Source organism: Varanus komodoensis, unplaced genomic scaffold (genome assembly GCF_004798865.1).
Source record: "Varanus komodoensis strain SLA01 unplaced genomic scaffold, ASM479886v1 scaffold84, whole genome shotgun sequence".
Classification (NCBI taxonomy): domain Eukaryota; kingdom Metazoa; phylum Chordata; class Lepidosauria; order Squamata; family Varanidae; genus Varanus; species Varanus komodoensis.
The window spans coordinates 1,898,706-1,913,594 of record NW_025336531.1 but is presented as its reverse complement, the minus strand read 5'-3'; the positions used below and the strand labels follow the sequence as shown (position 1 = coordinate 1,913,594).

At 44.9% G+C, this 14,889-nt stretch overlaps 1 protein-coding gene across 1 annotated transcript in view; it reads left to right on the top strand.

Annotated features, from left to right (window-relative positions):
• Positions 1-12,268, top strand: part of SLC26A11 (solute carrier family 26 member 11) — a 20,527-nt gene extending 8,259 nt beyond the window's left edge. Inside the window, 11 exon segments of the mRNA XM_044416925.1 lie at positions 504-818; positions 3,546-3,618; positions 4,288-4,338; positions 5,140-5,200; positions 6,084-6,139; positions 6,546-6,686; positions 8,784-8,911; positions 9,346-9,445; positions 10,200-10,333; positions 10,877-10,949; positions 11,612-12,268. Of these exon segments, the coding sequence (XP_044272860.1) occupies positions 504-818; positions 3,546-3,618; positions 4,288-4,338; positions 5,140-5,200; positions 6,084-6,139; positions 6,546-6,686; positions 8,784-8,911; positions 9,346-9,445; positions 10,200-10,333; positions 10,877-10,949; positions 11,612-11,703 (1,224 nt within the window). The 3' untranslated portion in view covers positions 11,704-12,268.
• The last annotated feature ends 2,621 nt before the right edge of the window (positions 12,269-14,889 follow it).

The window sequence follows — 14,889 nt, the reverse complement described above, 5'->3', positions numbered from 1 at the left end:
CCAGGAGGCCCCTTCTGACTCGCTCTGTTTTCTATGTTTCTATGTTTTTATATGCTGAATTGCCTATATTCTATTGTGCTTTTGGTGGCAAAATCTTTCACCTGGGTTGAAGAGGCAGCTTAGTTGCTCAGAGGACACTATAGATGGTGGCCCTGTGAAGGAAGGAGCTGTTGTCCATTTGGCTGCTTCAAAGCTTCACCTGTGGAAAGACTCCGGACTCCATGTAGCTAGTGAAAGAGTGATCCTAAGGAGGTGTGGCTGGAGAATGAGGGTTGGTAGCAGTGGCAAGGGGAGAAGGCAGAAAGGGAATTGAGGTGAGAGGGGGCTGAGTTTCCCCCAGAGCAGATTCTGTTTGCCCTTAGTACCTTTTCTATAAGAAACATTCTTAACATATGTCACAAAATATTCTTACCCAAATTTAAGCATGTGGGCGGTGGGAGCAACAGTCGGGAGCTGCCAGTTTGCTCCAGGGGCTTTCTCTGTACCCCATGCAGACTCTGCAGTCATGCACCTGTCGAATGCAGAATCCTCTTACTGTGATGAATGCTATCATGGCTCGTCCTTCTGATGTCGGGTCTGAACTTCCCCCTGCATCAGTGCTGCCCTTTGGTAACATGGGGCTTTATTTCTTCCTGCTTGTAGCCCGTAATGCTCTCGTGGTCCTCTTTGCTGGGCTTGTGGCCTACTCCTTCCAACTGACTGGCTCCCAGCCATTCACACTCACAGGGACCATACCACAGGGACTGCCACCATTCCAGCCACCACCACTCTCCAAAGTCACACCCAATGGGACTATCTCCTTTGGAGAGATGGTGCAGGTGGGTATTTATTTTCTTTTTAAAACAAGTAGGGGTTTCACAACAATCAAAAGAAGTACAAGTAAAATGATTGCCAAGTGAGCTGTTAACAGCACCAAAAATTGAAACACCTTCCTCCATATATGGTACATTTAATCTTAAATTAAAACATTAAAAGATGTTTTAATAAGGTTGTTTAATAACAATGTCTTGCACTGTAGAAATTGTACTTGGCTCAAATTAACCTTGAGTTAAATTTGGCACTTCAAAGCCAACAACATGGATTTCCACAGCTGCAAATGAAAAAGGAGTACATACATTCCTATGATATGGTGTTTAGCCTAAGCTTAAACAGAGGAAGGAACTGGAGGATTGGCTATCTTTGACTTTATTCTAACAGAAGTGACTTGGTGGATGAAGTGCCAGTCAAGAGAACTTTGTTGTGAAACGACCATGTCATACTTGAATTCTTGATTCTAAAGGAAGGAAAGCCAGGTGTAGCCAATTGCGCATCCTGGATTCCAGGAAAGCCAATTTTAATAAACTCAGAAACTGATATGCAAAGTCCTATGGCAAGTGAGTCTAATGAAAAAAGGATTCCAAGGTGGGTGGGAGTTATTTTTTTTTTTAAAGAAAATTCTAAAGGTGCAATTACAAGATATCAGAAGAAGTCTGTGTGACTTTACAAAAAGCTTTAGAGATTACCTGGAAAAAAGAGGACATATATAGGAAGTGAAAGGAAGGCTAGGTTACAAAGAAAGAGTGCATGCAGGCGGCTAGCACAGAGCTGTTGGGAAGGCTGAAGCTGAGGATGAGCTGAGGTTAGTGAGGGATGCTAAAAGTAACAAAAAAGCCTTCTTTGGATACATGCATACTAAGAGAGAGGAAAGAAATGGTTGTTCAGCTACTCTGTGAGGATGGCAACTGATAACAGATAACAGTGAAAAAGAAGTGCTCAATTCCTGCTTTGCCTCAGTCTTCTTCCAAAAGCAGGTCTTTAACCTCCTTGGCAAAGATGAAGCACAAGCTGAAGAGGCAGGATTGCAGTTTGAGATTGATAGGCAAATGGTCTAGAAACACCTCATTACTTTGAACAAATTCAGATCCCCAGGGCCCAATGAACTGCGTCCCAGAGTAATAAAGGAACTGGCAGAAGTCTCAGAGCCACTATCTATTGTCTTTGAGGAAACATAGAGGATGGGTGAAATGGCTCAGCTCTCTTCAACATTTTTATTAATGATTTAGATGAGGAAGAACAAGGAACGATAATCAGATTTGCAGACAATACAAAACTGAGTGGAATAGTGAACATCCTGGAAGACAGAATGAAGATCCAGCGTGATCTTGTAAAGCTTGAAAGCTGGGCCGAAAGTGACAAAATGAGATTCAATAGGGACAAATGCCAAATCCTCCACCTAGGAAAAAGAAACCCAATGCATCAATAAAAGATGGGGAATACATGGCTTGACAGAACCGAAAAAGAAAAAGACCTTGGGGCTATTGTGGACAACAGGCTAAATATGAGCCAACAATGCCATGCTGCTGCAAAAACAGCAAATGTTATTTTGGGATGCATTCATGGAAGTATTGCTTCCAAATCATGAGAAGCAGTAGGTCCCCTATACTCTTCACTAGTCAGACCTCCTCATCTAGAATATTGTGTCCTGTTCTGGGCACCAAGATTTAAGAAAGATGCAGAAAATCTAGAAGAGTCCAGAGGAGGAGGACAAAAGCGATCCAGGGTTTGGAAACATTGTAGAGACTGAGAGAAATGGGTATGTTCCACACTGAGGTGAGAAGACTGATGAGTGACATGATAGCACTTTATAAGTACCGGAAAGGCTGTCACAAAATTATCAGCTCAAGCTGTGGCAGTCCAAATTCAAGGTGGATATCAGGAAAAGATCCCTAATTGTCAGAGCAATATGATAGTGGAACCAGTTGCCTAGAGAGCTCTCGCACACCAGAGACATTCAGGGCAAAGCTGGTTAATCATCTCAGTGCGATGGTGTCCTGCACTGAGCAGGGGGTTGGACCTGATGGCTGCCTTGGCCCTTTCCAAGTCTACTATGATATGATTCTGTGAAATGCCAGTGACTGGAGGAGGGCTAATGTTGTCCGCACCTTCAAGAAAGGAAAATAAGAGGAAGCTGTGTACTTCAGGCCAGTCAGTTTAACATCAATCCCTGGAAAAATTCTACAGCAGATCATAAAGCAGTCAGTCTGCAAACACCTTGAACATAATCATCTCAGAGTCTAGGAAAAGGAATAAAAGGTTCAAGTTACTAGAAACCAGATGCCGGCTAAACTTCAAGAGAAACTTTTTGACTGTTAAAGCAAAATGACAGTGGAACCGATTACTTAAGGAGGTTATGAGCTCTCCCACACTGAAGGCATTCAAGATGCAGCTGGACAGCCCCGCTTAGGGATGGCTTAACTTGGAGTCCTGCACTGAGCAGGAGCTGAACCTGATGGCCTTATTGATCCCCCGCAATGTTACCATTCTGCGATCTATCAGTCTAAGATTGAGGTGGGAAGTATTAACATGGCGGTAGGCAACCTGTGGCCCTCTAGATGTCACCATACTCCACCTTCAGTCAGTCCCAGCCACTAGGGCAAAGGGTTACAGATAATGAGGTAAATCCACATTCTGGATTTACACTATATCGCTATTACATGTGATGATCCAAGTATAACTCACAGTGCTGTCTTGGCAGTGAAACATAATTGTTCTTTTCCCCTTGGCAGGATATGGCAGCAGGCTTGGCCGTGGTGCCACTTATCGGGCTGCTGGAGACGGTTGCTATTGCAAAAGCATTTGGTAGGATGTTCACCTTCCTTCAGCACTGAGGGGGCTCAAGGGGCAGCACACTGTCTTCACATATGCACCTGACAACTCACGAGATTTGGGAAAAGAGAATTTTCTGCTCTCTGAGCACTGGGGAGATTAACTATAAAACTCAGTTATTAAGCTTAACTAAACTTTCCCTCTGGATGCCTGGCATCTCCTCCTTGTTATCTGGGCAATAGTGCTTCTCCTTCCACCTAGCAGCACGGCTGTTTCCACCTAATGTGATCCTCGGGAGAGAGGTGCACGTGTGAATGCTTGCTGGGCTTGACTATGTGGGATCTACCCAGAAGACACTGTGGAATAGCACTGTGAGGAAGTGGTTCCTATGTGTGTGTGTGTATAAAGGAGAGCAGTTTCTTTTGTAATCGGGGATTAAAGCAGCCTTCTGAAACGCAGTGTTCTCCAGATATTTTGGACTTCGACCCCCATCAGTCCCAGCCAGGCATGGTTGATGGTCATGCTAGTTAGAAGTTGAAATCCAAAACATCTGGAGGGATACCAGCAGAGGGAAGCCTGGATCCACATATTTCTTGTTTCATATCTGCTTCCTGTGGTGTTCATGGAGCCCTTAACTATCGGAAAGTCCACAATTATGTGGGCCTTGGTTTAACCAGCATCTACATTTCCCTTTTCTTCTAGGCTCTCAAAATAATTACCAGATTGACCCCAACCAGGAACTGTTAGCTATGGGTAAGAATGTTACAGGTGTACAGTTGACTAGACTGGATTGGGCCTTCTGCTTGAAGGAGCTCTGGATGGAGTGAGGATGAATATGGGAGGGAAGAGTTTTGCTCTTGCTGGAAAGCTCTTCTGAATTGACTTTCCAAGGGCAGTTGGCCAAATTAGTCCTTGGCAATGCATTGTGACACTGCATTGTGACCATCACCCACAATTTTAGCCCATTTTCAGAATTATAGAGCTGGAAAGACTCTTTGATTCTGTCTACCCCTAGCTTGGTGCAGGAAATCCAAAGCCTAGACCCCTCCCAACAGAGAGGCAATACAATACAGTGGTCAGATTGGGGCTCTGGAGATCTGGGCTGTCATCTCTGCTCAGCTGTGAAGCTTACCGGGCGGCTTTGGGCCTGTCACTGACTCTCAGCCTACTGATCTCACAAGATCGTTGCAAAGATGAAATGGAGTGGAGGAGGGACACATGAGCTGACTTGGGTTTCTTGCAAGAGGGAAAGAGGTGGGATTTGAATGTCATAATCGGGGAAAGAGATGGCTGTCTAGCCTCTGCTTGAAGAGAGGAACAGCCCACCCGTCCACTCCGGGTAACAAACAATTTTTTGCTATTAAAGTATTGATCCTGGTGTTTATCCAACATCTGTCGCCCCTGCCTTAAATTCATTAGACGCAGATAACAAGCCTCTCCTCTCCCAATTAAAAAGTGGATCTGGTGCCTCTGTGAGGCTAGGAATCCATAACGTGGGAGTCCACCTCGTGTTCTGCGTTTGCTGCTTAGCCTCTCTTTCTGTGTGACCTCTAGGACTCACCAACCTCCTAGGCTCTTTCATCTCCTCCTATCCTGTCACAGGTAGCTTTGGCCGGTGAGTAAATCCTTTTGGAAGAGTGATACTTGCCTTCATATAGTTCAATAGAGGAATTAGGTGGCTTGAAACAATGTCTGATAAGTTATGTGTAAAAATCACTTTCTGTTTTATGGATTAATTTTCCTTTTAAAACCCTTTATTGTCATCATCCTGTCATCCACATGATCAGGACTAAGAAAAGGCTTCTTTCTTGACCTCTTTAGGGCTTCTCTATGGGAGAAAATTCCCACAGAGAATTCACACCTATCTTAGTGATTTGGGCAGGGTAACTTCTTCAGCCTTTCATTAAGTTTTAGTGTATGGTTTTACATTTATTATTAAATGTGTGTTGTGATTCACCTCATTGTGAGAATAGATTGAATCAGGGTATTATTTTTTATGCAAGTAAGTCTCCTGTGTTAACGTAGAGTGCATAGGTGCAGGGAACTTATGGCCAGGCCATCAAGTCTCTTGCCGCAGCAGGAAATAAAAAGGACTTTGTCTCCAAAGAACTGCTCCTTCCACAGCCCTTTTCATAAACCCTGATGATGCTGTGACTTTTGTGCTCTGTAGGCCCTTAAATGTTTCTAGGATGGGGGTGGGCAACCCAGTCCCCCCACTGCTGCATTGCCAGAATTCACGATGGTGAAAAGAATCAGCCGCATACCACTGCAGAATAGTAAGCGGGTCAGATTTAGCATGGGTGCGTGCTAAATTTCCCCTACTTCCTGCTCTGTAGAGGTTTGCTGCCCAAACTGGCCTTGTTTCGCTGCCGAGGGGTGGTTTGTGAGGGGTCTCTGTGTATGTGAAAATGGCTCCCTGCATCTGCCTCCTCCTGTTCCAGGGAGATGAAGGGGCTACCTCTTGTTCCCATAATGACTTGAGCCTCTTAATGTTACAGGACAGCAGTCAATGCCCAGACGGGTGTGTGCACGCCTGCAGGGGGACTAATAACAGGTAGGGGCTCAAAGACGGCCTTGTGCCTGATGCATCAGAGGTGGTCCTAAGGGGCTGATCCCTGAGCTGGGATGTAGAAGTGGCAATTGCACCCCATGTGGTTAACTCTCTTCTTGCCACTCCCGCGAAATGCTTCAACATAGAGGGCAGCCTTAACTGGCACTGAAAGTTTAAGGCTTTGTGCCAGGCAACCCTCCGTGAGAAGATGGTTCCAAAATCAGGGCATCACTGCTGAGAAGGCTCTCTCAGAGTTTCTCTTGGAGGTGACAGAGAAAAGTGATACTCAGTGATGTATTCTGACCATCCAGCTGAGCTCTCTGCTCCTCAGCCGCACACGACGTTTCTGTCTTGGTGGTAAGCCTGCAGTACTGATTAATTTGGCTTCTTTCTTTCTCCCCGCCTCCAGGGGCCCTGGTGCTATTGTCTCTAGCCTACCTGACCTCCCTCTTCTACTACATTCCCAAGGCAGCGCTGGCAGCGGTCATCATCTGCGCTGTGGCACCTATGTTTGATGCCAGGATCTTCCGCACATTATGGCGGGTCAAAAGTATGAGCATGAACTTTCTATTACTTCCAAAGCTGACAAGTTTGGGGTTCTTGTAATGCATACCAAAGTCAGGGCCAAGACAGACATTACTTTAAATGTGTATCTAGTAGCAATCTTCTTTTTCATTTTTATGCTAGGTTTAGTGCAGGGGAACCAATCCAAATGATAAAAGTCCTTCTTTTACAGATTGCAGCCTGTTTCTACTCTAGAGTGAAAATACTGGTGGGGCAGGAAAAATAGCTGCGGAATAATCATTTAAAGAATTGTCTGTTTGACCCCCCCATTCAGAATCCTTTAAAGCACGATCTGAAAGTTTGTCTGCATTTCGTGCTATCTGGGGACAGCAAAGGAGGTGCTTGTTGAGAGGCAGAAGGCGAGTGCTTATCTTTCCCTGCAATGGCACCCAGTGCTGCCTTGGTTTTTGTGTAACTTTGGGGAATTCTCATTCTTCTTGTTTATTTTTTTAGCCTCCATTCTCATATTCCAGAAGTCTTCTAGAATCATCTCTTTCATGTAGATCTGGTAGCAAATCTGGTGCCTCACAATACTAAAAACTTTTGAGTTGATATTAGACTTTTCAAACATTGAAAACTATTTCCAGTGTACTGCTCAGAGCTTCATTACAGTAGTGAAAAAGAAACATGTCTCTCTATGTGTAGTCTGCTGTATTGTGCCTCTGATTTAATGTTTATGCTTTATCATATTTATAGCACATTTTAGTATTTTCATGCCTCTGCTATACCACCCTGCTATCCATGACATTGTAGGACAGTGTAAAAATATTTTAAAACAAATAAATGATAGTAATCTCTTCTGCTTTTCTGAAACATATCTGTGAACAGGAATGGAGAATCCTGTTTCATAGATATGTCTGAGAAATTGTTACTTTCTTTGCTTCTCCATGATTTTGCATGGCAGGCTCACATGTTTTAAAAATCTCTGATAGCTGTTTCATCCTTTCTGTGTTGCTGTCTGTGTCTCTGTTCTGGTTAGGGGAAGCCAGCACTGTACAGAATACTGGCACCTGCTGGGCAAATGAAAAATTGACTGAAGGTAGCTTTCTGTTGGTAAAAGCTGAGCATATTTCCAAAAGCAAGCATAAATGGCTGTACGCTACTTAGGAAGTATGTCCAGCTTTTTCATCACCAGGAAATTACCTATAATAGGGTTTCTATGGATCCACAATTTAAACCATGGACTCCGGGGGATGGTGGAGGACAGGAAGGCTTGGAGGAATGTTGTCCATGGGGTTGTGATGGGTTGGACACGACTTTGCAACTAGCAACAACAACAACAACAATTTAAAGCAATTTTATGCAGTTTTCCACCCAAGTTCTCCGTCTATAACTTCCTAAAGTTCTCTCTTTTCTTGAGCTTGCTGTGTTAGCGAGGTCGAACTGGTTAAAGCCTGACTTTGACTCTTCATAACACAGCCATCACTTGCAAACTCTTCCACTGTTGTGAGGGAAAATTTAATTTTGATTTTTATGGAATCAAGTAAACGTGAAAGTTTTGGCAGTCATGACTGAATGTGAAAAATCCACTTTGCCATTTAATCTTGTGTAAAGGCTTGCCTACTTGGTGTATCTCACTCTGTGCTGTGTCTGAGTGCTGCATGCTTCTGTTTCCCTTGTCAAAGGTTAGGTCTCCCTGCAGCTATTGGCTTCCCTTTATTAGCCTCTTAGATGGCGTTTATGAGTGGAGCTGTGCAAGAGTCAGCCACTTCTTATATCCAGAGGTAAACTGGTCAGCAGGAACTTTCCCCTAAGAACAGTCATTCATTCACCTGTCTCTACCTTACTGGTGTATGAAATGGGCTCTGACTTGGCAGTAGGTATAGTATACAATCAGAAGGGAAGATTTAGGCAACCCCTGAATCTAGAGAACTTGGAAGGGAAACTCATGCTATGTGAGCACTGCTTTTTATGACTTTCATTTCTAGTCACCTTAGGAGGTATAAGCTACTAATGCAAAATCTAAGTTAGCAAGTAATGCTTTTCCTCTTGTTCGTTTGTTTCTCTACAAACAATGTGTGGCAGCCCTCTTGCTGAAGGACTGAATGAGTCGGTGACTTTGTTCTATATACTCCTGTCTAAGGGCTGGACCTGGTGCCACTGTGTGTGACGTTCTTGCTGTGCTTCTGGGAAGTGCAATATGGCATCCTGGCCGGGGTGCTGGTCTCTGGCATTCTGCTGCTCCACTCCCTCGCCCGGCCACAGATAAAGGTTTGTTTTGGGTTTGCTGAGTTAGGGTGCATACAGTTGACATGGAAACCCACGTTGCACAACACATCCGGATGGCAGCCACAAAGGACAGCAGGTCATAGAACCAGTCCCTTGCCTGCCCCCCCCCCCACTACTTTCTGTTTGTAACCCTCTTATATGTGAAATATGTAATGGTTTTTAGACAATGCAAAGTGAGAAGGGACATCTTTTAAAAATATCCTTTAACATCCCTTCTCTCATTTCCAAATCAAATGTCAGTATGTCTGAGATGTCTAAAATAGAGAACAGATAGCATACAACCCTTCATCGTGACAATTAGCAATCTTTGGCCATGTTTCTTTTGCCTTCAGGGATGGGGGAAATAGAAATAGCCAGGCAGTAGGAAATCTTACCTTGTGGTCCCTCACAATACTTTCTTCCGACCTCTTTTGCAGGTCTTGGAACGTGAGTCATTGATCATACAGCCAGCCAGTGGCTTGTATTTCCCAACAATTGAGTTCCTTCGGGATTTTGTGCACAAACAGGCTCTTTCAGGTAAAGTGTATCTATCTAGGCATTCAGTGGTATGGTGCTGGCTGTGACTGGAATTAAACCAATCTGGAAGTAAAGGCCTCTGCCACTTTTGACCTGGGGTACCAGTATTGCATAGAACAACACTTGGGGCACCAGTGGCTGACCTAGGATGATGATCTGTTTAGGAGGAGCTAATCTGTTCTTGGGTGCCTCTGAAACAAGTATCCCATTTGACCCTCCAGAAATTTCAATCTGGAAACTATCCCCATGCGCCCCAGTATACACCTTGTTTAAAAGCCCATGGTGCATAAGTGGGGACAGCATGCTCCAAGTGGGGGGGAATTCTGCCTGGGACTTCTTCAAGCCAAGCCGACAGACCATCAAGGTAGCTATGCAGGCAAGCATGTGGTGGGTTTCTAGCTCTCCTGGGGCCACTAACCCTGCCATGACATTGCTGCAGGTGGAGTCAGGAGGTTGTTGATGGTGCTTAATTTCTGATGTTGCTGGGAGCCTCAGCATATCTCCAGCCTTCAAATGGAGAAAGAAGAACAGCGCAAGCCTTAGCAGTGCCCTTTTTCTTCCTGGCAGTGCCCTCCAGATTGTGCAGCTGAGCTCACCAGTGGGTTGCAGAACAGACTAGTGCTGGTTTGAACTGAACTGGTGAACCAGGCTTTCAAATTGACCAGTCAGACTTTAATCAGCTAGGACTGTGTGGAAGGAATGCTGGCCTGGGTTCACCCTTCCTTGAGTGCACTGGTTTGATGTTTGCCTTCAGGGTCCCACCTGCGCAACGTCATCCTGGACTGCACCCATGTCAGCAGCATTGACTACACGGTGGTTTTGGGCCTCTCTGAGCTGCTCCTGGAATTCCAGCACAGGAGACTTTCCCTGATCTTTACTGGCTTGCAGGTGGGTCAGCATGCTGACTGAACAATTATACATTCAAACTAACAGTAACATCCTGTCGGGGAGGCCTGAGAACAAACAACCTTCTTTTAGGAAAGGGGGACTGTAGCTGAGTGGTAGAACACATGCTATGCCAGTCAAAGGCTGCTCAGTTCAACCCCCAACATCCCCAGTTTGAATAAAAATAAAGTAACTCAAATAGGAGAGTCTGGGAGATACCATGCTCAAGTCTTTGGACATGTGCTCCCAGATAGAATGGACCAGGGCTGTAACTCAGCATACTTCAGCTTTCTTTAGGGTTAGCAGCTGTTAGGAGTTGGAGTCCAAGGCAGCTGGAGTGCCACAGGTGTCCCCTTTCTCAATTTAACCAGATTACAAGGAGTTAAACAAGTAAAGGATGTGCTCTGCCCTTGAGCAGCCAGTCTTAATTCAGCCAGATCTTTTGGCTTCTAATTCAGGCCTTCTGGGTTTTTAAGGGGTCCCCTGAATGATTTGAAAAAGTTGGGATGTGATTGACAAATTCTCCTTTGTTCTTCTTGTCCATAGGCTCCTATACTCAAAGTCTTGCTGGCTGCCAATTTGGAAGGTTTCTGTAAGTTTCCCAGCCTAAAGGATGCAGGTGGGTAAGGGTGGAAAGGATCCAAAGAAGATCCCTACTTCTTGGGGACCTTTCTTGTGTCAGCTAACATTTGCTGCAAATTTGTGTTATGGTTCCATCGTTGCTTTACTGCATTTTAATCCACTCTTCAGACAAAATTTGCTTCCAAAAGTAGCTCACTTTGGTTAAACATTCAGCACAGTGTGAGGCACGTGCTGGTCTTCTGGTTGTTGGCAGAAGCTAGAAGGGCCCTCTGCATGCTTCTGCAGTCACAGGGCAGTGTGTGGTTGGAGTCGAGCTCTTTCTAGCGGGGAGCTGGGTTCCCTGCTGCTCTTTGATATTGGGCTCCTGGAGGAGACTAAGCGGCTCTTCCTTTTGTCATGATGTTCTTCCTGAGAGGAAAGGGGTGCTACCTCTAGTAGTTTTATGGCCAGTGGCAAAAGGCAGAGTCCCTTTGCCTTGCCTCAGTACTTTCCCAAATGGTTTTGAGGAAAGAAGTATTTAATGGACTAGAAGAGGATTCAGTCTTTGAAGGATGTCATCTTTCCCTTGACAGAGGCCCATGTCTTGCCTTAACTTTTTTTTTTTTTTTTTAACATAGAAGGGATTGGACCCACAAAATCCTAAAATTTATCTGTCTTAATGCAATCTGTCCTTCCTTTCTTCTCTTGTGTGTCCTGCAGAGAGGAGTCTTGAAGAAGAACTGAGCAGTGCTAATGAAGTTTTGTTTGATGGAAGTGACAGCATCCTGCCAACATCTGGGATCATCCAGTGAGGACGCAGAGCTCAAACAATAGGAGTGCCCCAGGCTTGGCATCGAAGCTTTAGGGCCTTGAGCAAAATAATAGAACTTGGACACAGGGTGCAGATGCTCTTTACCATCACAAGTGAGATGTTACAACTGAAACACAGAAGTCATGCATGCTCTGAACCTGGTCCATGGAAAGATGAGAATCTCTTCTCCCTCACGCATAAAAAACTGAAGATGCAAACAGCACAAAATCATCCAATGTTTCAAGACTCTGGGAAGCCTCAAGTAAAATTGCTATGCTATAGCATTTCTTCACATTCAAAGACTTATGGGAAACTCATGGTGTTTCTAAGTTATTTCTAAAGTTCATGAACAGAACACTAGTCTTTTCAAAGGGAATTAAGAGAATAAAACTTTTAAAACTAAATGATGCAAGTAAGCCAAAATAAACCAAATGTATCTGAGTTAAATATATCTGTTATACTTAGATTGTGCTATTACACATTGCAGGATCTGAACGTGAGGAAATGTTGAATTCTGTACAGTTTATATCTCGTTATATCTTAAAAGCTTTATGAACACTACAAAATCAGCCAGGTTACATGACCATTCTAGCTATTTTTAGAGTCCACAGAACTTCAATTCTCCTTCCTTTCAGAATAAGGAGGAAATAAAAGTGCTGCTGGCCAGTTATTATTATAGTTAACACCACTTGAAAAAAATGCAAGTGTCAGGATCTGGGCAGTTCCAGGGCTCCATCTGCTGGTCAAGCACCAAAACCCTGCAGGAGCCACCCGAGGGCCCAAAGCTGTCTGAGCAGCATAGGTCTCCTAGGTGCTGTAACCTGTTCCTGTGCTGGCATTCCGCTGGACCTTTGCCCTGCCCTGCTTCCTTGCCCTGCCTCCCATGCATTCTTGTTCCTGAATGCTGCCTGGTTATCACACCCCAAGATACCTGCTCCTTGCTTTGTTCATCTGGTTGTTGATCTCTGGCTTGCTTGTGGCCAGACCTTTGTTCCATGATGAGCTCCTGTTTCCTTGGGACTAAGACTTGGACTTCCTGTTGGACTTTGGATGGTGCTGGGCTCTGGTTTGCCTTTGTTCCTGCAGCATTTCGCATTTCCTCCTGCTGGTGCCCTAGATCTTGAGCACAAGTAAGTTACATGTTTATTTAAACATGTCCTCGCATCTTTCCAGTAGAGTTGTTGATTTTCCTCCCTTTCTCTTCCTGTCCTCAAATTGGAATTACTGTTTTTTCTTATTTTTTAGAAATTTTCCATTTTGTACTGATGCTTCCTGTAGCACAGGCATACACCATACCTAAAAAGAATAAGTTAGCAGCACACCTTACCACACATATGCTCAATGTTAGAACTTTCTGAGGTGAAAAAAGAGGGGAGAACTGTTTTAAGATGTTTCCCTGCCTGACTGCTAGCCTGGAGTAAGATACGGACTTGATCATTCTACTTTCATGCAAATCCATTTCTTCTTTCAGGATAATGTTCAGCACAGAACAGGAAAATACTAATTTGGGCAGTGGGTTTGTAGTGTGACTCTTGCCTGGTAAAGGAACCACTTGCTCCATGCTTGTAGCAGCCCAGTGGTGATGCATGCAAGTTGGACATGGGGCATTCCCTTTGGGATGCTTTTCTTTCCCTCCACAGGCTTCTTCAATCACTACTGCAGCCCGCGTCAGCCTGATGCCCTCCAGATTTGTTGGATTATGATTCCTGGCATGGCTGGCTAGTCAAGAAGGTAGATGCAGTGCAATTGTACAAAAGTCAAGGCAGAATGAAGCCCTGTGTTGTGAGCTGAGTACTCCTTCCCAGCAGTAACAGACTCACCAGTGCTTCTAGCCAAATGTCTTTATTTTACTTGTAAGTCTCTGAGCATGCACAAAGTGAAATGTTGAACCCTCTCTGGTCCCCTTCACCCAAAGCTTTGCTGATGAATCCTTCTCTGCCTGTCTCAGGAGGGAGGAGCGCTGTGGGAATGGACACACCTGCATTCCTCCCTCCGAGATCCCAGCTGGCCCACCGTGTGACTGAAGACTGACTATTGGGTCCACCTCCTCAGGAGGCTGGAGGTCTCAATCCGTTAGACTCCCCATTTCTAAATCCGCCCTTCAGGTTGTTGTTGCTCTTCTTCGTTCCCATGGGTGGGTTGACTGGGCCCTTGAGCTGCCCTTTAACTAATCTCTTCCCTAGTAGGCACAGGTGGGTACCCAGGACTTTGGACTGCAGCTGGAGCTGAGTTGGTTCCAACAACCGTCTGGTTATCAGAGCCCTGGGTGGGTTACCAGAGCTGTCAGCCCTGCCAGGATCAGCCAACTCCCCCTCATAGAGCTCCTCCTCAGAATCTGAGCTGTCAGTCCCACCAAAATGGTCAGCATTCCTGTGTGCCTGGGAATCTTGCCAGAACGTGCACGAACGACACCCTGATGGGTACAGTGGGGCTCGCTCCTTAACAATTGCAGCCTTGGTGAGTTTCAGAGAAATGGTGCTTTGAGCAATGCTTCTCTCTAAAAATGGTAAGAAAAGGTGAGGGAAGAGGCGAGGGTGAGGTATGTGCCATACGACTGAATATACACAGCAAGAGGTACAGGGTCAAGAATGCTTTCCACTAACACATTACAAAACCCCCATGGGGGGGGAGGGGGTCCAAACATAGGTATTTCTTCACCCCATTCCAAGCATGTTGCTTTTTTCAAAAGTTGGAGGAAGGACTGGCAAACTCCATGATGGTATTTTGCAGCCAAAGTAAGCTCTCTCTAACAAGTCGTCATGAAAAACTAAAAGTGAAACTGCATTTATTTCCTTATATGCCATTTCCTTATATCCTGTACAAACAGCTTACAAGACCAGATATGTTTTGATTCAGTAATATGCTGAGTAGGGATGACTGGCCCAATGCCAACTTTATTCTTTCCACTCTCTGTCACAAGCTGTTTGAGGGCAGTGAATTTGTTTGCTTGGGTTTTTAAAAAGCACTTTCACCCTGCTCCTCAGTTAAAAGTGCTCCAGTAAGAGGAAACTATATGCCCTGCAGAATTACAAGGAAGTGAAAGAGAAGGGATCTGGTGGGAAATGGAAAAGACTGAACTCTAGCAGCAGTTCTTAGGACTGCCAAGCTCTTACAATAGTTGAGCTTCAGTGGAAAACGTCTGGCAGGGAGCCCAACGGAGTGCTCTCAGTGCAGTAGAGCAGCCCCT